The 25,063-nt window shown below is 42.2% G+C and overlaps 1 protein-coding gene across 1 annotated transcript; it reads right to left on the bottom strand.

Annotated features, from left to right (window-relative positions):
- Window positions 1–517: 517 nt before the first annotated feature.
- Window positions 518–22,044, bottom strand: ARL6IP5 (ARF like GTPase 6 interacting protein 5). The gene is made up of 3 exons (XM_019984485.2): window positions 21,744–22,044; window positions 3,929–4,146; window positions 518–1,453 (listed from the first exon to the last, which is right to left on the bottom strand). Exons 1-3 carry the CDS (start codon window positions 21,917–21,919, stop codon window positions 1,281–1,283), a joined length of 567 nt encoding a protein of 188 aa, XP_019840044.1. The 5' UTR covers window positions 21,920–22,044; the 3' UTR covers window positions 518–1,280.
- Window positions 22,045–25,063: the final 3,019 nt, after the last annotated feature.

The raw sequence follows: 25,063 nt of genomic DNA on the forward strand, positions 1-25,063 counted from the left end.
CATTGCTTCCTCTTCTAGGATGTACAAGAGTCTCTTCAATGAGTACTGCCCCAACTGTCTGCATGCTAGGGAAATCTAAATATTCTCTATTCATCTATGAAATCACTCAGCTGGCAAGGAAAACATGTTATATTACTTATTTCAAAATACATTGGGAGTAAAAAGAAGAAAGTAACAGAAAATATAAACTCATGCTATATTAATTCTAATGTCTGGCTATAAAAACATCTAGTGGTGCCAAGTGCCATCTAAAAGTTCTGTGAACTGCAGAATCAATGATCATTTTCATTCCCATTTTTAAACGTCTGTTTGCTTGGTCATCTAGAGATGGTTTTCACATTTCAAAAGATCAGCTATTACTGTCCTCTTTCTACCCCCAAGGAATTAATAAAAATGCGTGTTCATTTCTTACCTTCTAAATGTTGCAGTTAAAAACTGAATAAAAAGAAGAAAAAGGGGAAGAAAAAAGGGAAACATTATCTTGGATATGTCTTTGTCATTATAAAAACAAAAACTATGCAATAGAAACTCATTTTATTCTGATTTTTTTTTAACAAGCTTGTCAAGAATAATACAGGCTACAGAGCTGTAACCCCCTTAAAGAAGATGGTATTAGTTTGCAACAAATGCCTTCTAATGAAAACATTAATAGCATTTCAAAAATTTACAAAAAAGTTGATAAAATATTCTCCTAAGCAGCTAGCAGCTTTATGTTTGTAAACAAAATAGAAACAACTGCTTTATCCACTGCACATCAACCAGGAGGCAAAGTGATCAAGATTATTTTTTATTTTAAACAATAATAATAAAAGCTAAACTAATTGATACCCCACATATTATAATCCTAAGGAAGGAATATTTTTAGAGGAGGATGCTGAGGGGGATTAAAACAGGATAACATCATCTCCTTTCATAGTCTTTTCATTTATTCACATTGCCTTGATACTTTACAAACTGTTTCCTACAAAATAACCATACTGTTGCTGTACACTCCATGATTCTTTTATTCCCCTTAAGAAATAAGGGTGATCCGTTTCCAATCAGTTTACATAAACACACTGGAGATGTCGAGCATAACAGGAGGGTGGTTTCTTTTAGTCGGAGGCCTTTTCTCTGTGACAGCAGAGATGAGGACAGGGAGGCCTCTCTGTGCACGGTGCCACGGGTGGCTGAATGGTTCGTGCACCTCCTATTTCAAAAACACAAACGGAAAAGTAGGTCTGGACAAGGGCAAACCGAACTCGACTTCTGCTGCAACCCTATCACCAGGGCAGCTCCGTTTACTCCTTCATTTTACTGATATAGTCAGAAAACTTGGTGATGGTTTCCTCCTGCTGCTCCAGGGCATCTAGGACAATCCCCATGGGTGTCCTCTTCAGACCAATTTCCTCCATTTTATTCTCCAGTTTGTTCTTGAGGTTCCGGAGCCTCAGCGACGCATGGATGAACATCACTACAGGGAAGTGAAAGGTGACGGTTAGCACCAAAGCACCCATTCTCCCGCCCCGCTTCGCAACTGAAGTAACAACTTTCTCCATTAGCTACAGTCCAGTCTGCTTCCCTAACAGATCCACATCCCAGCTGCTGCTGCTAAGTCCCTACGTCATGTCCGACTCTGTGCGACCCCAAAGACGGCAGCCCACCAGGCTCCCCCGTCCCTGGGATTCTCTAGGCAAGAACACTGGAGTGGGTTGCCATTTCCTTCTCCACATCCCACAGTGGATCCTTAAACTTTATATAAAGCTCTTTGTCAGCCTAATGGACCCAAGTCCCTGTATGGATCCTTGGACTTTACAGTATTCTTTGTGTGTGCAGGAGAATGTCGTATTCAGCAGGAAGGACCATAATCTGGCAGCCACGCTCTTCCCTTCACACATTGTTATCACTGCCTTTCAGATGCTACTTAAATACCCTGAAATTCAAAGTGAATCGATGTGATTTCAACCTACCTAAAAATGAACTTAATGCTAACCTTTTCCAGAAAAGAACTTATGCTCAGCTCAGGGGTTATCTGTATTTTGTTCCTGCAGGAGGCACACAAGTGAAGTCCTCTTAGAAGGTGCCTCCTAATGGGCAGTTTTGCACAGTGTTGGGTATAGATATCTGGATAAAAAGCTATTGCACAGTGTTGGATATAGAATGTCTGGATAAAATGCTAAGGGTTTACAGACCTTACGTAATCTGGTATTCACAGAATTTACCTGATCATTAAGAATTACCTGAGTTTGTTTGTAAGAAACAGATTTTCTCTGGCCCATCTCCTGGGCCTCCTGAACTTCTAGAACCTTTACAGGGCTGGGCTCAGGAATCTGTATTTAAGTCAACACCTTGGGTAATCTACACCAGCACTTTTCAAACTTCTGTGTGCATACAGATCACCAGAGAGAAAGCCTGTTAGATAGGCAGATTCCCAGTCTCCAGCACCTGGAGTTGAGATTGTTGAGACCGAGGTAGGGTTCTGGAATGTAATGTTTCAGTAACCACTGTGGGTGATTTTGATGTGGGTGATTTTGATGTGGGTGATTTTGATGTGGGTGATTTGGGGCCCTCATTTTGAGAAGCACTCATGTGCATTCTCTCCAGAGGCTCCTAATCAAGAGTGACCACTAGAAACATTTGAGGAGCTTTCTAAAAATACAGGTTCTTTGGACAGTCCTGTGGGCCAAAGAATCAAGATCTCCACGGGATGTGGCTGAGAAACATATATGTTAAAATCATCCTGGATGATTCTCACAGTCATCAAAGTTTGGGAATCACTGACCTTGTCTAATTCCCTTCTTTTATGGATGAGTGAGCTATAGCCCATATAGGATTATTGTTGTTGTTCAGTCACTCAGTAGTGTCTGACTCTGTGACCCCATGGACCCCAGCACTCCAGGCTTCCCTGTCCTTCACTGTTTCCCAGAGTTTGCTCAAACTCATGTCCATTGAGTTGATGATGCCATCCAATTATTTCACTGTCTGTCGCCCCCTTCTCCTCCTGCCCTCAATCTTTCCCAGCATCAGGATCTTTTCCAGTGAGTCAGCTCTTCCCATATAAGACAATTGGTGCAGATCACATGGCTGGTTTCCAGCAGGTCTACGAATAGAAACCTGGACCCTTGACTCTTAACTTACGATATGTTTCATTACACTGCTCTGTTTTTTACAAACTGTATACTCAGGCAGAATCACTGAAATACTGTCTCTAGCACATAAAGAAATCCTGAAGAGTATTTCAAAAATGTCTAAATTTAATGATTCAATTATTTTATCCAATAAGGTGTGGGATTCACATATAAATATTCTGGGGGCTTAATCGAACAAACCCGAAACAAGGAATTGTTTTATTTAGTGGAATGGCAGCACATGAAATGCTTTTAAAGATTAAAGGGATGTTCCTGTCACTGAGTACACTATAATTCTAATTAGATTTCCATTGATGAGACTGGAGTTGTGTCTGTTCTCTATTTCAGGCCTCAGGTGCTTGGGAATCTCAGTCAACAGTGCACGTACACTTTAGAAAATGTCTCGTTCTCATCACTAGAATTGGAGTCCATGGTTACCTATACTCTGGGCCAACTTACAACGCTTTCGACACTAATTACAATCTTCTGAGTAAGTAAACATTCATTTCTGTGTCAGCATGGGATGCCTGGCACTGAACGGTTAAGACAAATCTGGATTCCAGTGCAGACCATGCCACTACTGTATGACTTGGGATCCGAATTTGTTTTGTTTACTGTTGTGTCCCCAGAAGAGCGGCACCGAGGGGGTGCCCAGTACGTATCTGTGCCATTAATGGGCTATTCAGCCTTGATCTGCTGTTGCAGAAAACTCTTGATAGTTTTGCAGACCTGCCAACGCACCTCTCAGAAACAGGTTAGGACATTCTCACTGGATGAATGGATCGACATTGCTTGATGATATAAGGCTCAGGTTCACTTACACAGCAAAGGAAATGTGATACCAAACACAAAGACCATGACTCCCCCGAACAGGGAGATGAGGAAGTAGCTGGCTAGCATGACCACCATGACAAACGCTGTGGGGTACTGCTTCTTCATCCGACGGAGGATGTCTTTATTGTGGGCTGCCCACACGAAGCCTGTGAACACCAGCACCACCACAATGCCTCCAAGGATCATGTTGAAGGGGCTCAGGAACCTGGAATATGGAAGAAAGGAGGCGCCCAGGTCAGGAGGAGGGAAATGAAGCGGGGAGGGGAAGAGCAACAACAAAGCTTACTTACCAAGCCTTTCATCTAAGTTGTCTCATTTACTCCTCATATCCGATGAGATCGATAGTATTAAATCACGTCTCCAAGGAAGAAACTTGGGAACAGAGGTTAGAGCACGGTGGAGGGAAAATTCACAGGGAGGCAGTGTGCTCCTACCGAACAGCCCATCACATTAGAGGCCCAGCATTTCAATAGACTAGAGCCCCTTTGTGGATGGGCTGTCTTTAGCTTTCATACATCCTGGGCTCTAGTATATAACGATTGTATTTTCCGAGCTCCAAGGGTTTATTTAAATCCTCCTAGAATCTGCCATGCTAGATGAATGTGGAGTTCAGGTCACACAGTGGGCTTCATAAGCCAGTGTGCAGTTACACTTATGTCTGGACTGTACAATAATTTTAAAAACTTCTACTTGAATCCCAATATGTGTGTGTGCATGTTTAAATGCATCAACCTTTGGGTTTCTTGCTTCTCCTGGAAACAAGAAAATCTCACAAAACTAGGCCCAGTTTCCCACGTGAGCCACTGGCTAGAGTGCCTTCTCCTTTACGTAGAATAAATGCTTTCCATTTAATCTCAGCCCCCACCACTATCTACGGAATCTTTGACACAGAGGCCCCCAGTGAGCTGCCATTAACAACTGTTTTTCTAACAGCTGCCTTGCCCTGGTCTCTTACATAAGCTGCCTGGCCCATGGAGGCATTTGGGTTTATGACTCTTGGTGTTAAATAGGCCACTCTAATTCCTTCAAAGGCCCAGAGTATCATTAGGAGATGGGTTATCAACTGAGATTTCCAGGCATAAAACTTCCAGTTTCATTGTTACATGAGCCAAAGGATACACTGCTGTGAATAATGGGGGAAAGCCATTTATAAAGAGGACATGTAGATGAAGTACTTCTTAAGTGAGAATGACTGGGCATTGTAGCCCCACCCACCCCCACCCCCACCCCCCAAATTCTTAAAAGACATTTGTGGTCAGCAAGTATGATGATTTACTAACTTTTTACCCTCCTAAGAGGCTAATGAGCATGTTGCTTGGGAAGAACAAGGAGGGGTCAGTGTGTTATCAGCATCACTGATTTGGAAGACAGGATAATGAAAGGTGATGCCAAGAACTGACTTTCTCTGAAACAGAACAGATGAAGTCATTTCATATTGGGATTTATATTTAGGATAAGATTCCTCTTTAAAAAATCCCTTGAAATTTTTCGCTCTGATTCTGCCCCCTGAAACAGAAAACTTATTGTACTATTTAATATTTAAATAGTTTCAAATAGGAGTGAAAGTATTGCATATCTTAAGGGGTGAAAGCAGGGACATAATTAATGTCAAACTCCTTTGAAAAAGTTAATTTCTACTAAAATGCATGGAGCTAAACAGTGGTCAAAGTAGTAGCATGTAGTTTTAAATTAAACTCTATAATAATAAGTTGCTTATTTCATTCAGAACTCTTGCAAATACTTATACCCTTCCAGGCAAAAATCTCTTCAGAATAGATAATGTAAAGAAATTAATAAAAATGCAAAGACTGAATTGTAACAGTATTCACGAGTGATATTTATGATTTATAACTTTTAGAAACAATGTATATGGCCAACAATGTACTAAATGGTGACACATATAATTATTTTCAAAAAGTCAAAGTATGCTTTATCATGTGGGAAGGCAATCATAATTGCTTAGGTAAAAGCAACAGTTCTCTCTGGTAGGTGGATTTAGAATCTATGTTATATAACTCAGAAGTAGAAACTTCTACAATCAGTACCTTATTTTATGATCAGAAATAAAGTGAACATACAAAACATAAAATGTAAAGATATAAAAGTAACTGCTCCCCAGCCCCGGCCTCCCTGGTGGCTCAGATGGTAAAAAATCTGCTTGCAGTGCAGGAGACCTCAGTTTAATCCCTGGGTTGGGAAGATCCCCTGGAGGAGGGCATGGCCACCCCCTCCAGTATTCTTGCCTGGAGAATCCCATGGACCGAGGAGCCTGGCGGGGGCTACAGTCCATGGGGTCACACAGAGTTGGACACGACTTAGTGACTAAGCATGCACACAGGCTCTCCAGCCCCACACCTCTGGCTTTGAGCAGGCCACCTACAACAATCTTGCCTTGCTTCATCTCTCTAGTGATGCTGATGCAATTTCAATTCATGAGCACAGCCAAGCTCTGCCTTCTCCCACTCAAACTCCGGTTTCCGGCTCACTGTCCAGATCCTCTTTCAACTAATCCGCCCCACCCCACCCAACTCCCGAAGCTTTCCCAACATCCAGTATATGTGCTTGCTTGCGTGTCCTCTTTCTCCCTCAGTGTTTTCATTACCTAGGTCTCTTGGCCCTTTTTTCTTTTTCACGATTCTATCTGGGGTTATACCTTCTCTCCAGCTTTGACCCTAGAATTGGTTTGGTAAAGACAAAACTGTCCTTCAAAGTCTGGGATAGGAAAGATCTAGCTCAGGGCCAAAACAAGATCTTCTTTTGCAGGTGATGGGGAGACTGGGTGGAGAGGCTTAGAAACTCTCACAGACTAACACATTTCATTTCTAGCACCAAAACCATTATGAGAGAAATTTAAAAGACTCTAGCAGTTTTACTGGGTAATAGGATCATGGGTAGTATATTCCCATTTGCTTATTTCTATTTTCATATTTTTTCAATAGTCATATATTACTTGAAGATAAAATAATTGATATTTAAAAATAAAAGCAATGGGAGAAAGTTGCCTGAAAGAGACAAACCCTTTTACATAAACTTGATGTTGACCAAATCAATATTAACTCAAAGAACTAGAGCAGAATTTTCAAGTTTAGGAAACTCCTTTGTATAAGCTCCAAATAGGAGATGGTTGCATGCTGATGAGTCTATGTATATGTGTGCTAGTCACTTCAGTCATGTCCAACTCTCCGCAACCCTGTGGACCTTAGTCCACTAGGCTCTTCTGTCCATGAGATTCTCTCCAGACAAGAATACTGGAATGAGTTGTCAGTGCCTCCTCCAGGGTATGTTCCTGACCCAGGAATTGAACCTATGTCTCCTGCATTGGCAGGCAAGTTCTTTACCACTAGCGCCAGCTGGGAGGCCTGGGAGATGGTTGGTTGGTGGAAAATGTCAAAGGCCTCCATCTCAGTTCTTCCTAGAATATCTATTAAAATAATAATTCACAAGGCAGAGCATATAATAAAATGCATGCCAAGTTTTTTCTATGTTTCTCGGTACAAGTGAGGTAGACCTCTAGGCTGAAAGGCTAAATCAAGCCCAGGACAAAGAACAATGAAAAATCTAAGCTGACTCAAGCAATTCCAAATGTGCTTTTCACCTGCTCCTGTTGCTCATGTTCAAGAAGAGAGAACAGAGCAGAGAGTCCTATAGGACTGGTTTTGGCTTACCCAATGCCCAAGCTGTGATCTATAATTAGAAACCAAAGTTACAAGCTGGAAAAAATGAACAAAGTTACTTGGAGCAGAAATGATTTTCTTCTTTATTCTGCTTAAGCGCAATTCCATTCTAAGAAATGGGAAAATGCACAGCACTCCCACTGCCCTGGCACCTCCCTGTACTTGGAGCAAAATAAAATACACAGATCATCCTCCAGAGAGTAAATTCATTTTCTAGTTAGTGCAGGAGTTTTGGAAACCAGTTCTTGTTTGAAATGAGTAAAGTTTTTACTCAACAGTTTGGGTTCTTAGTGACATAAATCACCATAAAGCCCAAGGACCATTAGGATAAAACTTTCATAAATATGCCACCTAGCTTTCACGTGGACAATTGCTGTTGGATTTGATAGGTGCTATTTCATTTTGGAGGTCCATGAATGAGAAAGAGGAAGGAAGGCTGGAAGCTAGATGGAAGCAAAGGAGAGAGGGGAAGGAAGAGAGGAGGGAGAGAAGAGAGAGACTGAAGGAGAGATGGAGAGATCATGATTTTCTGTCTTTGGTGAAAACAGGACTTTCCTTTACAAATAAAAAACATTAAATATGTTTTTCTAGTGTGAGTTGAAAATATATACCTACATATATATGTGTCCTGGGCTTCCCAGGTGGTGCTAGAGGTAAAGAACCTGCCTGCCAATGCAGGAGACCCAGGTTTGATCCCTGGGTTGGGAAGATCCCTTGGAGGAGGGCATGGCAACCCACTCCAGTATTCTTGCCTGGAGAATCCAGTGGACAGAGGAGCCTGGCGGGTTACGGTCCATGGGGTCACAAAGAGTCAGACACAGCCAAAGCAACTTAACACATGCATATGTATTCTACTCAGTAAGAAGATAAATGACAATATCAATATGACAGATAAATGTCATAGTTAAAAATTCTAGTGGAATCACTAACAGTTGTAAAAAGGCTTAGAATCCCATCACAGAACCCTGTAGCTGACTCTTCAAAGAGGAATAAGTGCAATCCCATTACACGGATGAATAAGCTGAGACCCAGGGCAGTGAATAAACATATTTAGAGGCATCCAGGAGTAGGAAAAACAGTGCCAGTTGACACAATTCATAATATAACCCATTGTGTGTTGTTAACCAGCTCCAGGGATTTCCCCCCTCAACCTTTTAGAACCCTTTTCTTCTAGTTTGGGGAAAGCAACTAAAGGTCATTCTAGGAAATCCCTCAACATTTTCATTTGTCTCTAAAGGAAGGTAGTTATGAGCGGGTGTGGACGCAGGTCCTAAACTTACCATCGTGACTCAGTTAACTATGGCTGTAGTTTCAACACAAGTTGCTAAAAGAAAAATAAAACTCTTGGCCAACTGCAGAATTTTAGATCTAGCATGGATCTTGAAAACACATCTCATTCTACACAGAAAGCATTAGTTGCTCGGTCATGTCCGACTCTTTGCAACCTCATGGACTGTAGCCTCTGTCCATGGAATTTTCTACACAGAATTAAGGTAAGAAACAGGTAAGTTAATAAATTTGTCCTGAGGCTCCCAACTGCAGTGCTGGTGATAAAAGTTTATTCAGAGATCTTCAGATTGACTCAAAGTGCACATTTGTTAATGCCTGCCACGCTGTAATGCCAACAAGAACCAAAGAGGCAGTGAAATATTTTCTGAGCAACAGAAGCAGCTTTGCACTGCGTTCCAATTTTCTAACCCCCAAAAAGCTATTTTTGTAGTTTGGTTCCTGAGGAAGCCTGACTCACTAAGAAAGCGGGGGAACCATTTACTCACAGTGCACTTCTCTAAATTGGTGATATTTTTCTGAGGTTCTGAAACAACCAGAGGAGTCACTGCAAATATGAATCCACCCATCCATTTTCTTGCTTCCTAGTGCTCTTAGGATAAAAACAGGATTCTTTCCACACTCTACATGGCCCTGCAGGCTCGGCCCCTGCCTGCCTCTGCAGCCAGGGCCACTGCGTACCGTTGCGTAGCTGGTATCTGGGACAAGGGTGCTGAGCTGAGGTGGGAAACAGGAGCCTGAAATTCAGGCCACGCTTCACCTGCCAAACCTGTGCTTTGCCTTACACTGCCTCCGCAGGAGGAACAGACCATTTCAGTCATCAGTATGAGGGATGCCTAAGGGCTATAGCATCTCTGCCTGTCAGCTTTCTCACACCACTGCCTCCTGATTTTCCGCACCATCCACTGGGGTTTCTGTCTGTCTCTAGAGCCCACTCAACCCCTGGTCAATCCCAAGCCTGAGCACAAACCATTCTTTCTGCCCGATTCCTATCTCCTTCAAATCTCAGCTTAATCAGCTTTTCCCTAGTCTTTTGAACACATCCTAGCACCATCTGCCTCTTCTTCACAACCCCTAAGGTGATACATAACTGTGTGTGCTCAGTCACTTCAGTCATGTCCGACTCTTTGTGACCCTGTGGACTGTAGCCTGCCAGGCACTCTCTCCACAGGATTCTCCAGGAGAGAATACTGGAGTGAGTTGCCATAAATTCAGTGGCAATTTGATACTTACTTGAATGAGTATCTTATGAATGTCTCTGTCTCCCACTAGAGATTAAGCACTATGAAGGCAGGGACCGTGATATTTTCTCCCCAGCACTTGGCATGACACTTGGCACAGAGCAGGAATTTGATAAATGTTTGTTGAAAGAAAGAAAAAAAAAAGTAAGTCTAGCACATTTTCCTATTATTTAAAGTAAGCTCAGCAACTTTGTATCGTCATGAAATAAGTGACGTGAGATTTATCTTGAACAAATTGCTCTTATTCCTCACTGTACACTAAACATTACTGTAAATATAGTCCCTGCTTTTGTACCTTCACAGAGCTGTGATGAAAGGAACAAATGAAAAACTAGAAGTAGGAAAAACTCCTATGTGATATAAGAAAAGATCAGATGAGATCACAGGACCCTTGGGCTTGCTGCAAGGAAGACTCTTTTCTAAGTTCTGTCTCTAGTGCTGGCTGGGGGCCAGGAGGAGGGCAGGTAGGACAGAGGGAGATCCATCCTCCTATAGACCTGCCTACGTAGGCCCCCTTGCTCTCGGATTCCACAGATAACCCCAACCATCTTCTGGGGTTACTTTGGTTTCCCACAGGGCTTTCTTCCTGGCAAGAACTATCTTTGATTATAAGGTATAAATGTATTAAATGCACAAATCAGTTTTGAGTAAACGTGATCAGTGTCTCCTGTATCTCTTGATCACAGGTAGTTAACATGGGCAGAGTTTGGTCTCTTTTGTCACAGAAAGGTCAAAGTAACCTAACCTTGAGATTCTCCTAATCGACTGAATCAGCCCACAATATTTATTGCATACTCGCTGTGTACTGAATATTTGTTACACTGTGTGTATTGGTATCATCAAACTAAACACATCCTGATGATCCACTGTCTTGGCAACAGTTGGCTTGTTAAAAGTATCCATTGTAAGATATACTTTGGGAACCTCTGGGTTTTCTTCTGTGTTTATCAAGCTCATTGCTTGTTTTGTTTGTATTAAACAACAGCTTGAACCTAAGTTAGAAGCTATAAGTCTCACCTCCCATAGCCGTGAAGCTTCAAATAGTCACTATACAAGGGATTAGACTGCAGCAGATCCTTTTAAAAATCTTTATTTATGTAGCTGTGCCATGTGGCAGCATGCAAACTCTTAGTTGTAGCTTGTGGGATCCAGTTCCTCAACAGGGATCAAACCTGGGATCCCCACCTTGGGAGCACAGAACCCTAGCCACTGGATCACCAGGGAAGTCCCAGAAAATCCTTTTTAAACTTTTATTATGGCAAATTCTAAAGGTAAAGAGAATGATGTAATGAACTTCATGTATACTGATCACTGCTTTCAACAATTAGGAACTCATGGTTAATCTCATAATAATGCTTTAGAATTCAAGTGGAAAGATATTTGTTTAAAAACTGTTCTTTCTGAATGCTTTTAGTTGAGGTAACTAAATTGTTGTCACATGGCAAGTTCTTACAGCGCTGTGGAGAGAAGACAGTTGTTTGGACAAATGCTAATGAGTCTGGTGACACATAAACTCCCCTCCTACAAGCAAATCCTTCTCTATTTATCTTCCACTAACCCTGGAGAAGGAAATGGCAACCCACTCCAGTATTCTTGCCTGGAGAATTTCACGGACAGAGGAGACTGGTGGGCTACAGTCTGTGGGGTCGCAAAGAGTAGGACACAAGAGACTAACACATTCACTTTCAACCCCAATTTCTGCATTCCTTTGTATTTCCTGGAGACAAGGAGGATTTCACTGATGGGATACAAGGGGGATTCATAAAAGCATAAGCCAGAGCCTCAGTCTTCCACTTGGGATAGGCTTTCTGCCTTTCAAGTGTCTCCATTTTGTGAATGCTCCCTGGGAGAAAAGACCAGGAAATCCTATCTATTTATATGGGTAAATGTTCCCAGAACTGAAAGATAGCCTACAGGTTTTGCTTAAGATCACAGACACAAAAGTGTTTCCTGAAACAAGAAGCCAAGCTCACTACAAGAGACAGGATGGATGTTCTAAATATTCTGAAGCTGAGTCATTCATTTATCCAAATCAAAAATAAAAAAGTCTAATGGCACTGCTCAATTTGGTAGATGTCCAGTTCACCTTTTAGAACTGCATTTCCTGTACAGAGCTCTCTGCCCCTAGTAAGCTGACTGAGAGCTTTTGCCCTCTTCGAAAGAGATCAAAAAGAACCCCAAATCCATTTATTTATTTGCACATTTACCCAGAATCATTGTAAATCCTTACACAGGGAAAGGAGATAGAAACTACTAACACCAGTCTGGCAGCAGTAGGGGATTTTTTTTTTTTAAGGGTATATGGGGAGATGTTGAGAAAAACAAGGTTACATACGTAGTGTCAGAGAAGATGATCTAATGAATTCTTATTTGATGAGGAATTTTCAGATTAAAATTTTACTGAGTGTTGACAGACCTCTTCAAGTTCTACATTTAGAAGAAACACATGCCCTGCCAGGGAAAGACATGGGCCAGCATGCCAAGTGCAGTGCCTCAAGTGCAAATAAAAGCGTGTGGGAGGGCAGGAAGAGATGAGTTCTGGGAGGACTGGGGAAGGCTGGGTGGACTTGTACTCCCACGGGTATCATCGAGGCATCCACAGTATCTGGGATGTAGCAGGTGCTCAATAAATATCTGTCCAACTGAGTAGAAAGCATCTGAGCTGCAAGTGAGCATGGTTCCACTTAATAATCCTTTCTCCATCCACATACTCAGTGCCTCTCCCACTTTTTGACACCTGCGAGTTTTGCAATTTGGAATCATTAATGTACAGGGGAGATCAGGTTAAGTCAGGTTGAAAACAATGTGTGTTTATATATGCGTATGTTTCTGTATGCTTGCTATACTCGTATAAAAATTGATTATTATGTTTTCAGCATCATCTTGGTGCCTCTCTTGACTAAAAGTTTTAAGGGCAGGAACCACAGCTGTCTAATTCTCCACTGTATCTCCTAGCGTAACACCTGAGATGTTGGTAAGGGATTCATTCTCTTAGTGGGATGAATAAAGGAAGCAACACAAGTGAGAGAAATGCAGAACTGGCTTTGAAGCTGAAAAATTTCAGGAAACATTTCCATTAAGTTCAGCATAAACAGATTGCAATTAATTCTATCTGCAAAGGTTTTAATACATTCCTCCCCATCCAAGGACGCTCTGATTCTCCTCTTCCTTTACCAACTAGAAACTTAAAAGGTATGAACAATCTGCCCATTTCTTAAAACCAGTTGTTGGTAGCTACCAGCCTACAACATATAATGAGACCACGCTCATTTTGAAAAAGATTACAGTTTAGTCTTTTCAGATAGATACCAGCCTTCCAAAAACTCCTTACCATCCCAAGCAACTGAAAGCAAAAAGTGGTAACTCTAGTTTCTGCCCAGTGGTAACACCTCCATAGACCATACAGGGATGAAGTACTTCAGCTAACAAAATATGAGCTGATTCACTCACCAGCTACATTATGTTGCCTTAAAAGAGAAGCACTAATGTACATCATTAAGAATAAAGGTGCCTTTCTGGCTGGAGACACAGCAGAGGCATGTACATATTCACAGAATCTGTGTGCGGTTAGTACTTCTGAGGCCACATCAGAAAATATGTGTTCTAATGGCAGGGAGTATTTGTGAGAGGGAGATAGGCATGATAATACAAATGTTGTGAGTCAGGCATGCTGTTGAATTTGGTTAATAAGGGGCTTTAGAATATATGCAATGGCTTAATGGACAAAGTATTTCAATTATACTAATAAACCAAGCTTCTATTAGCAGCTTTGGTTCAAATTAGCCTCGTGACCTTTACATCTATGAAAGCTGTGGGGTTTGATGGGATCAGTATTTTTTTTAGCTATCTTTCTTTTATTCTCTCTCTCTTTTTTTTTTTTAGTTTTTAAATTATGAGAATATGATAACATGTACAGGAAACTTGGAAAATATAGAACAAAGTTATATATGGTCCGACTATATAAGTAGCTAAATTAAGATTTTTAATTGAAATTTTAATATCAAACTCTCAAGAGTGAATAGAATGAATATACAGAGAAGTAGAAGGATACACAAGACCTGAAAAGCACCATGAACCAATTCAACATAATTAAGATTTATATAATTTTCACACAATGTTAGGATACAAATTCTCTTCAAGTTCCCTTAGACTATAAACTAGGAGACACTGGAACATATCCAGGGATATAAAACAAGGTGCAAACATTTCATGGCCTAAAGGTACTGAAATCATATAGAGTCTGTTCTCTTATCACAGTGGGATTATGTTAGAAATCAATATCAAAAGATGTTTTAAAAATAGTTCCGCAGCAGCACATATTTTCAAGTTCAATGTGACATTTACCAACAGAGATCTTTGACTTGGCCATTGAAAGCCTCAAAGTTAGAAGACTGAAAAAAACACAGAGGGTGATTGCAGAGAAGAAAGCATTTAAATGAGAAAGTAATATCAAAGATACTTTAAAACCTCCAAGTATTTAGAAATTAAATGTCCATTTTTAAATGATGGGTAAGAATTGATGCTTTTGAACTATGGTGTTGGAGAAGACTCTTGAGAGTCCCTTGGATTGCAAGGAGATCCAACCAGTCCAAGTATTTAGAAATTAAATGTCCATTTTTAAATGATGGGTACGAATTTATGCTTTTGAACTATGGTGTTGGAGAAGACTCTTGAGAGTCCCTTGGATTGCAAGGAGATCCAACCAGTCCATCCTAAAGGAAATCAGTCCTGAATGTTCATTGGAAGGACTGATGCTGAAACTGAAGCTCCAATACTGTGGCCATCTGATGTGAAGAGCTGACTCATTTGAAAAGACCCTGATGCTGGGAAAGATTGAAGGCATGAGAAGGGGACAACAGAGGATGAGATGGTTGGATGGCATCACCAACTCGATGGACATGAGTTTGAGCAGGCTCCAAGAGACGGTGGGGGACAGGGAGGCCTGGCATGCTGCAGCCCATGGGGTCGCAAAGAGTTGGACATGACAGAGCAACTGAACTGAAATGATATCTAACAAGCCATAACAAGGAAAATTAGAACATATTTGTAATATAGTAGGGATCAATACTTCTCAGTTTCAACTTAGGAGACATATCAGAATTACTTGGGGCATTGAAATAAAAAAAAACACAGATGCCTGAACCTAGCCAAGAACTATACACCAAGAATCTCCAAAGGTAACATCTGGGCTTATAGGTTGATTTATTTATATTTTCTTACTCTTTCCTTTAAACCAGATCAGATCAGTGTTTTTTTTTAATTGTAATGCACCTAGGACTCATCTAAGAGTTGTGTTAAAACATAGATTCTGACCCAATAGGTCTGGGATGGACCCTGAGATTCTGCATTTCTAACAGCCTCCCAGGGTAAAAAAAAAAAAATACTGCAATTGCATGGTCCACAGTTTGGACAGATTTCTCTAGCAAATCTTTTGGCGTTCTTTTAAGCACATGGATGCCTGTCTACAACTAGACTGTATCATATACTTGGTACTTAAATTGCACATGCAATTAGGTTATGCCTTTGCTTTTCACTTTGAAAACAGAGAGAGACATCTATTGCTATAGTCAACAGAAAAAGAATATCCAGTGCTGAGATGTCTCCTGTGAAGGATGGAGAAGGTTAAGTCATGTCCTTTTCTATCTTAGACATTGTTTCTTTCTTGTTTTAAATGATGCAAAGTCATGTGCAACAGAACACGCATTCCTCAGCTTGTTATTCATGCTTCTTTAACTCATTTGATCTCTTCTGGAGTGATGCCTGCATTTCAAAAGGAAACTCAGCTCTTCAAGGAAGCAAAGTTTTCTAAGTAACAGAAGTTGCAATTACTAAAGGGTAACTATCAACCTAGAAGAGTGGGACGGGGAGGGAGATGAGAGGGATGTTCAAAAGGGAAGGAATATATGTATACCTATGGCTGATTCATGTTGAGGTTTGACAGAAAACAACAAAATTCTGTAAAGCAATTATCCTTCAATTAAAAAATAAATTTTTATAAATAAAAATAAAAATGAAAATTTCTACAGTAATCATCTAATACTTCTGCTCAAGAGAATACACAAGTTGGGAGACTTCTAAACATGTCTGTAATCTAGGATTTCATAGAATAATAGCAGTTAACATTTGAGTGTTATCATTTGCTAGGCCCTAGCATCCCAGGGACCGGGGGAGCCTGGTAGGCTGCTGTCTATGGGGTCGCACAGAGTTGGACATGACTGAAGCGACTTAGCAGCAGCAGCAGCAGTGTGTTTTATATTAATGAAGTCATTTGATTCCTATTCTATAGCAGAAAAACTCCAGGGCAAGTGGACTTTTGAACAGAAAGTGGATAAAAGTAAATGCCATAAGTCTATCAAAAAATAAGACTGAGTCTGTGGAACCAGTAGAGTCTTCTAGGCAAAGCAGAAAAAGAATGATCACATAACAAATACAATAAATTAAAGCTAATGATCAAAGCTGAATAAAGCTTAAAATCCAAGCCAAATCTAATGTTTGAAAAGTCAGGAGCCAGGACCTAATGTCAAACTGCTCTGTTCTGTCCTTGTGAAACTCTGTTTTTGTAATTTATTATAAGGCAACTTGCTTTCCAGGTGGCTCAGTGGTAAAGAATCTGCCTGCCAATGCAGGAGATATGGGTTTGACCCCTAGGTTACTGGGAAGATCCCCTGGAGAAGGAAATGGCAACCTACTCCAGTTTTCTTGCCTGGGAAAACCCATGGCCAGAGGAGCCTAGTGGGCTATAGCCCACGGGGTCACAAAGAGTTGGACATGACTGAGTGACTAAACAATAGCAACAAAGATAAAGCAACTTGCATTTAGTAAAGATGATGTTGAAGAATCATCATATTTTTCTTGGCAAGAGAGCAGTGGTTCTCAATTGGGGTGATTTGGATCCCAAGGGGACATTTGGCAATGTCTGGAGACATTTTTGATTGTCACAGCTGAAGGGGAAGGCACTTTTTTCTTTTATTGCAAATTACGTTTTATGAATAAAACAAGTACAAACTAATGTATCAATATGCACATAGCAGAGAGCAAAGATGGTGCTAAGCAACCTACAATACACAGGACAGTCCCCTACAACAAAGTATTCTACCGTCCAAAATGTCAGTAGCACCCAGATGGAGAAACATTACAGAAGGGCATTTCACTGCATTTGCAAGGGCAATATGAAGTAATCAAGAGTCTGATTTTTAAACTTTGTAAAATTGAATTTTTACACCATAGCAATCCTAACCAATACGCAGTGAGCACTTTCAGCAACACCCCCCGTTAGTCTCACTCCAGGAGCATGTTGCTGTTACGTGCTGGCTGTTGCTGTGTGCTTCGAAATAATTTATTCCATTAAGTAGGTTAAAAGTTGCCCCCACCCTCATGTTGAAACCTTATGTTCATTTATTTATGCTTTTCACTCATCAGCTAAGCATCTGCTATATTCTTGGCCTCAGGGATCCAGAGAATAAAAATAATGTTAAGCACAACAACAAGAAAACCCGCCTCACAAACAAAACCCAGTCTCTGGCCTCAAGGTGTCAAGAGCACAGAGTGATGACAAGTGAACAGACAACCTAAAACTTGTGGGGTAAGTACCAGGCAAAATATAGACACAAAAGTGGGGAGGGAGGGAGAAGGGAGACTGTCTCCTCAAAGAGATGGTACCAAAACCGAGTCCTGTAGGAGAAGCAGGGGTAGGTGAGTAAGTTGGGGACTGGTGTTTGGGTCGATGGAGCTGCTGGGGTAATGATGGTGCCTGTGTTTCTCTGTTAGTCTATGATAACACTAACAGAGATAAAAATAATAATAAAACTCCAAAATAAATTTCTTGGAGCAAACAGTAGGGGCCAGACACTGTATTAAGAAACTTGCCTATATTAACTCAGATAATCCTCACAAAAGCCCCATAACACAGGTTCCGGGAATAGTCTCATTTTACAGCTGAGGAAACTGAGGCAAAGGGTGTTTCAAGTGACCTACCCAAGGTCACATGGCTAGTGACTGGTAGTTGGGATTCAAAATTGACTTAACCAGGCTGCTGCTGCTAAGTCGCTTCAGTCGTGTCCAACTCTGTGCGACCCCATAGACGGCAGCCCACCAGGCTTCCCCGTCCCTGGGATTCTCCAGGCAAGAACACTGGAGTGGGTTGCCATTTCCTTCTCCAATGCACGAAAGTGAAAAGAGCAAGTGAAGTCATTCAGTCGTGTCCGACTGTAGCGACCCCATGGACTGCAGCCTACCAGGCTCCTCCGTCCATGGGATTTTCCAGGCAAAAGTACTGGAGTGGGGTGCCATTGCCTTCTCCGACTTAACCAGGCGCTAGTGCCTAAATTCTTAACTACTATTGTCTACTATGTGAAGAGACAGACGATATGGCAATTGCCCCCACCAGGTCTGCTAGCTAAGACTTAATTAGCTTAAGTAGGTCTGTTCAGACTTAATCTGAAAGGCAGAACAGATTCCATATATGAATGGAAGTCATATGCCTGGGAAACCATGCTATTAGGATGAAGACCAAACTTTTCTAATCATGAATTACCAGGCCATGCCTGATCAGGCCCTCACTCACAGATCTGTCTCTATCTTAAGCCTCTGAATCTCCATCTCAGTCTGGGCAGCCCCTTCAGTCGTTTTGGAGCTAGATGATATCCACTTTGTTCGCCCCCTCCATTTCTGCAATGTTCAAGAGTAGCTTCACTCTTTCCTCACGCAGGCCAGTTTTCAACATAGGAACATTCAGAGTTGAGGCTGAAGCCCTCCAACAATGACCTGATGGCCTCTCCCATGCATCAGCGGGCAGCACCACTGAAGAAGACCCTTCAAACACAATCCTTTCCCCAGGAAACACCCCAGCCATATCTTCACACACACACACTATACCAAGATGTGATGAGAAACCATCAGATACAGGTAAAGGATCCAGGTGAACAGCCTCCAGTACTGTTCTGACCCTCCCATCTACTGACGTCACAAAAGAGAAAATTTCTCTTTAGAATGAGAAACACATTCCGGAGTCAGCTAAGCTCCCTGACCCTGAAGATATTTGTTATTTTCCAGCTTTAAGACACTCTAACCTCATGACTCAGAGGAAGGTGGAATAGTAGATAAGAGCACAAGCCTGGGATTGTGACTTTGGGCTGGTCATGTAATCTCTCTGAGCCTCAGGTTTAGTAATAATATCTCATCTCATTGGGCTGCATTATGTGGCAAAGTATCTGGCACATGCAGCACTCAATAAATGTTAGCTTTTATTATAATTAAATTATGAAGAAAGAAATGAGCAATCTGGAAAGAACTATAGGCTGTGTGTTTGCAGATGCATAGAAAACAGTTGAAGATGTCACAAAAGATTTTACTGGGGTACAAAGGAAATCCCACACTTGACATACCATCTTCAAAACAACTGACTAGCCTGTACCTTTTGTAAGTTTTTAAAGATAAGGATAATAAACAATGAAATAGCTACTTTGCACTTTGACTGCCAATCTACAGCTCCTGCTTGAAAAGGGAAATGGGAAGGGCCAACATCCCAAACTGCCTGAGTTAGTGGGCTAAGACTTCACAATGAAGGAGCTATATTTAGTCAGCGGCTGCCCCTGGCATTCATAGTGAAAAATGAATGCCATCAAGGTAGCAAGGCTACTGCAGCTTCTGTCCATCTGGGCAGTATATCTTTTTGAAAAGCAAGTTTTTTGTTTTGTTTTCTGTACATTTGATTCATCTGTGTCAAATCTTGCCCAATATCTAAGCCTTTGGGGGGGGTACCTAAAAAACAAAAAAAACAACAACCCTAGCTAGATCATTAGATAAGATGCCTTTACAAGGGAAAAGAAAAAGAAAACAAAACAAGAGATGTAATCCTATTTACCTGTGATTTTTTTAAAGACTTTTTTTTATTGCTCTGGGAAATACGCATTAAGCATGAAGCTAGGGGAAGGGTTAGAAGGCAGCTGATCCAGGCCTGTCCCACTCCAACTAATTTTAACTTGGCAGAGTGTTCAGATCCCAGTGCCCTCCTCACACCAAGCTGTTCTGAGTTCCTTAAGCAACACATCATGAGGATCTGAGTAATTGTCTACAGAACCCCACCAACGAGAGTCCTTTTCTGCAAAGGGGCAAACAGCCTGAACCACAACCAGAAATTATGGACTCCTTTTCTCTCCCCTGAGCTGGGTATCAGGTCCTACAGCTTCTCAACAACTGTCGCATGCTCTTTGGCCAAGATTCATGTGTGATGGATCTTGGTGTGCCTGAGCTTGGTACAGAGAAGTGACTCAATAAATAAGCCAAAGAACAGTAAACCAACTTCAGGAACCACACTATTCATCCTTCCCCACACCTTCCAAGTTTAGATTTTTCCTTTCTCCCAGGCCAGCTTTCTTTTTCCCTGTGTTCAAGTTCAAACAGAAATGTCAGCCACTTCTTTAATGACAAGTGAATTCCTTTATAAAGTCTGAGGGTGGCTTTTTCTTTAAAGATGCATAGGATCAGCAAGATGTAGAATAGCACCACCCCATCTTGCAAAACGGAGAAGGCAATGGCACCCCACTCCAGTACTCTTGCCTGGAAAATCCCATGGATGGAGGAGCCTGGTAGGCTGCCGTCCATGGGGTCGCTAGGAGTCGCTAGGAGTCGGACACGACTGAGCGACTTCACTTTCTCTTTTCACTTTCATGCATTGGAGAAGGAAATGGCAACCCACTCCAGTGTTCTTGCCTGGAGAATCCCAGGGACAGAGGAGCCTAGTGGGCTGCCGTCCATGGGGTCGCTAGGAGTCAGACACGACTGAAGTGACTTAGCATAGCATAGCATAGCATCTTGCAAAAATGACTGAAGCATTACTTAAAGGATGACCTACAAGAAAAAGTGGTTTCTAGAAGAGCAGGTGTTGGGTGAAATCGTATATAACACAGGACACTTAATTTTAAGACCGGGTGCGAAGATAAAGTGACCATCTCTGGCAAGTCCTGGAAGAAAAAAAAAGAGCAAAAGGGACGCCGTTTCTACACGGCAGACTTCGCCCCATACTGGGAGATGCGCCACCAGGCTACACCCACCCTTTTGCTCCCAAGCTCAGCTTTCTCGTACAATGTGGCAGGCGCCAGGCCGAGAAACCCATAAAGAGCATCGCTTCTCTGATGTCCTTTTTACACTAACACCCCAGAAGGCAAGTTCGGATCCACACCCCGGGGCCCCAAACCTTCCAGGACGGCGTCCGCCCCAGCCAGCTGCAGGGTAAGGTTACACCACTTTCCTCTTTCTTCTTATTTTTAAGAGACAGGGGAGCAACAAATAGCAACCACAGCAAAAGAGTAATCGGGAAGGAGGAAGAAAAAAAAAAAAAAGTCATTTTTTTCTTGCTAGAGGTTGGCAGTATTTCCGCACCCCCTAGGACTCCTTTCACGCTTCAGCCCGAGGCGCGGAAAAGAAAAAGGACCCCTGATTGCTGCGGCCTCGCCCTGCGAACAAGTTTCCACGGGTTTGCCCGCCTGCAGTTATCAGGGCAGGAGACCTGCGCGGAGAGCGTTTCCTCATCCCGGGATCTTGCACCCAGAGCCCCCTCCGTGCTGCCCGCGATCAGTGTCCGGGAGGGGAACCCCACTTACCCCACAACGGAAATCATCATGGCAGCCACCACTAGGTAGTTGGTCTGGTAATAGAGCAGGTTGCTCACCACACGGTTGTTCCATTTGGAAATGTCCCTGAAGTCCGGCCGGGCAAAGCGGTCAGAGCCTGGGAAGAAATCGTCCCAGGCGCGGAGAGGAGCGATATTCACGTCCATGTCTAGCGTCCCACCTTCTTGTTCTTTGCTTCTGGAATCTGACGGCGGCGGCGCGGCAAACGATCAGCTGAGCCGGGTTAAAGTTGACGAGAGGCTCTGCCTCGGTCGGCTCTACGGTTGGCGGACAGTGGAGTAAAAGAAATTGGGAGCGGACGGGCGTTTCTTCTCTTCTTTACCTCTTGATTGGTTAGCAGCAAGCGGTTGGTTACAGGAAAACAGCACCCCCCCGCCACCCTGCCCCGCCCGAAGCAGAGCAAAGTGGAGATGAACTGACAGAAAGAAACCAGCGGAAATCCTCTGGCTGAAGTGAGGTGGCAGAGCCTTCCCTGGCAGTCTGAATACAAACAACCTTCTTTAAAATACCCCTTTTGAATGTCTAACCTAGGAATGTCGTCTGGACTTTAGGGGAAATTTTTGCAGCTGTTCAGATGCACCAATCTGAGTGAAAGGGAGTGGAAGGCAACTGTAGCGTTACTGAATGATGAGCTGGTTTTGAAAGTTAAGTTGTTACTAACCTTTGCACATCCAAATGCAATTCACATGTTTTCTGTTTCACTATGAGTCACCATAAGTGAAATCAGATTGGCAGAATGGAAAAGAAATACGTGTGTAGAGCGGAACGGCTGGTTTGCTTTTTCACTCCTCTTCTTTATTCTCCATCTTTGTTTGCTGTGGGCAAATTTATACACCTACTGTGCCGTTCTAATGAAGTGGGCAGTCAGGTCACTTCAACCCTGAGCTGAGCATGTTGTTCTGTTTGAAAGTAAACAGTGATCTGCAGTATACTGATTGTTCTGCTCTCCAGTATTTTCTGGGCAGAAACATGGATTCCACTCCACAAGTTTTTCTTACTTTTATCCTAATTTCTGTGCACAGCTCTAAAGGAGCATAGTATTTTAATAGATAATGTGGTAGCTTGGTATCCCAGCCCAAAGAACTGCCAAGAGATGTAATAGTTGTAAATTTCCTTCTAAGGGGTTCCAAAGAGTTATCTTTTTTCAGTTAAGGGAGTGGTTGATAAAGGAAACCTCCTGTTATCAAAATGCATGAGAATAAAGTATTTTGGTTAATAATAGATCATGTGATTTCTAAGATGCTAATGTCTAAGATAATGAAATCTATAAACCTGCAAGTGGTGCTGTTTTTAAAAATTGAATTCATTTTCCTTCAGTTCAGTTCAGTCCACTCGCTCAGTCGTGTCCGACTCTTTGCGACCCCATGAATCGCAGCACGCCAGGCCTCCCTGTCCATCACCAACTCCCGGAGTTCACTCAGACTCACGTCCATCGAGTCAGTGATGCCATCCAGCCATCTCGTCCTCTGTCGTCCCCTTCTCCTCTTGCCCCCAATCCCTCCCAGCATCAGAGTCTTTTCCAATGAGTCAACTCTTCCAATGAGGTGGCCAAAGTACTGGAGTCTCAGCTTTAGCATCATTCCTTCCAAAGAAACCCCAGGGCTGATCTCCTTCAGAATGGACTGGTTGGATCTCCTTGCAGTCCAAGGGACTCTCAAGAGTCTTCTCCAACACCACAGTTCAAAAGCATCAATTCTTCGGCGCTCAGCCTTCTTCACAGTCCAAATCTCACATCCATACATGACCACAGGAAAAACCATAGCCTTGACTAGACGGACCTTTGTTGGCAAAGTAATGTCTCTGCTTTTGAATATGCTATCTAGGTTGGTCATAACTTTCCTTCCAAGGAGTAAGCGTCTTTTAATTTCATGGCAGCAGTCACCATCTGCAGTGATTTTGGAGCCCCAAAAAATAAAGTCTAACACTGTTTCCACTGTTTCTCCATCTATTTCCCATGAAGTGATGGGACCGGATGCCATGATCTTCGTTTTCTGAATGTTGAGCTTTAAGCCAACTTTTTCACTCTCCACTTTCACTTTCATCAAGAGGCTTTTGAGTTCCTCTTCACTTTCTGCCATAAGGGTGGTGTCATCTGCATATCTGAGGTTATTGATATTTCTCCCAGCAATCTTGATTCCAGCTTGTGTTTCTTCTAGTCCAGCGTTTCTCATGATGTACTCTGCATAGAAGTTAAATAAGCAGGGTGACAATATACAGCCTTGACGTACTCCTCTTCCTATCTGGAACCAGTCTGTTGTTCCATGTCCAGTTCTAACTGTTGCTTCCTGAGCTGCATACAAATTTCTCAAGAGGCAGATCAGGTGGTCTGGTATTCCCATCTCTTTCAGAATTTTCCACAGTTTATTGTGATCCACACAGTCAAAGGCTTTGGCATAGTCAGTAAAGCAGAAAAAGATGTTTTTCTGGAACTCTCTTGCTTTTTCCATGATCCAGCGGGATGTTGGCAATTTGATCTCTGGTTCTTCTGCCTTTTCTAAAACCAGATTGAACATCAGGAAGTTCACGGTTCACATATTGCTGAAGCCTGGCTTGGAGAATTTTGAGCATTACTTTACTAGCGTGTGAGATGAGTGCAATTGTGCGGTAGTTTGAACATTCTTTGGCATTGCCTTTCTTTGGGACTGGAATGAAAACTGACCTTTTCCAGTCCTGTGGCCACTGCTGAGTTTTCCAAATTTGCTGGCATATTGAGTGCAGCACTTTCACAGCATCATCTTTCAGGATTTGGAATAGCTCAACTGGAATTCCATCACCTCCACTAGCTTTGTTCGTAGTGATGCTTTCTAAGGCCCACTTGACTTCACATTCCAGGATGTCTGGCTCTAGGTGAGTGATCACACCATCATGATTATCTGGGTCGTGAATATCTTTTTTGTACAGTTCTTCTGTGTATTCTTGCCACCTCTTCTTAATATCTTCTGCTTCTGTTAGGTCCATACCATTTCTGTCCTTTATCGAGCCCATCTTTGCATGAAATGTTCCCTTGGTATCTCTAATTTTCCTTAGACCATTTTCCTTAGACCACCAATTTTCAAAAAAGTTGGAAAGTGATAAAATGTATGTCATACAATGTCTTGAAGACATAATTTGATTTCCCTGGATAATTCAGAAGGTACTAAGGAAATTTCAGTGACTAAGAAATTAATCCTGCTATTGGTGTTTAGAAAAGTATGGTGATTGGATAGAATTAGTGCTAAGATATAACATTCAGTTTAGTTCAGTTCAGTCACTCAGTCATCTCCAAGTCTTTGTGACCCTGACCCCATGGA

This window comes from Bos indicus, chromosome 22 (genome assembly GCF_029378745.1).
Source record: "Bos indicus isolate NIAB-ARS_2022 breed Sahiwal x Tharparkar chromosome 22, NIAB-ARS_B.indTharparkar_mat_pri_1.0, whole genome shotgun sequence".
Classification (NCBI taxonomy): domain Eukaryota; kingdom Metazoa; phylum Chordata; class Mammalia; order Artiodactyla; family Bovidae; genus Bos; species Bos indicus.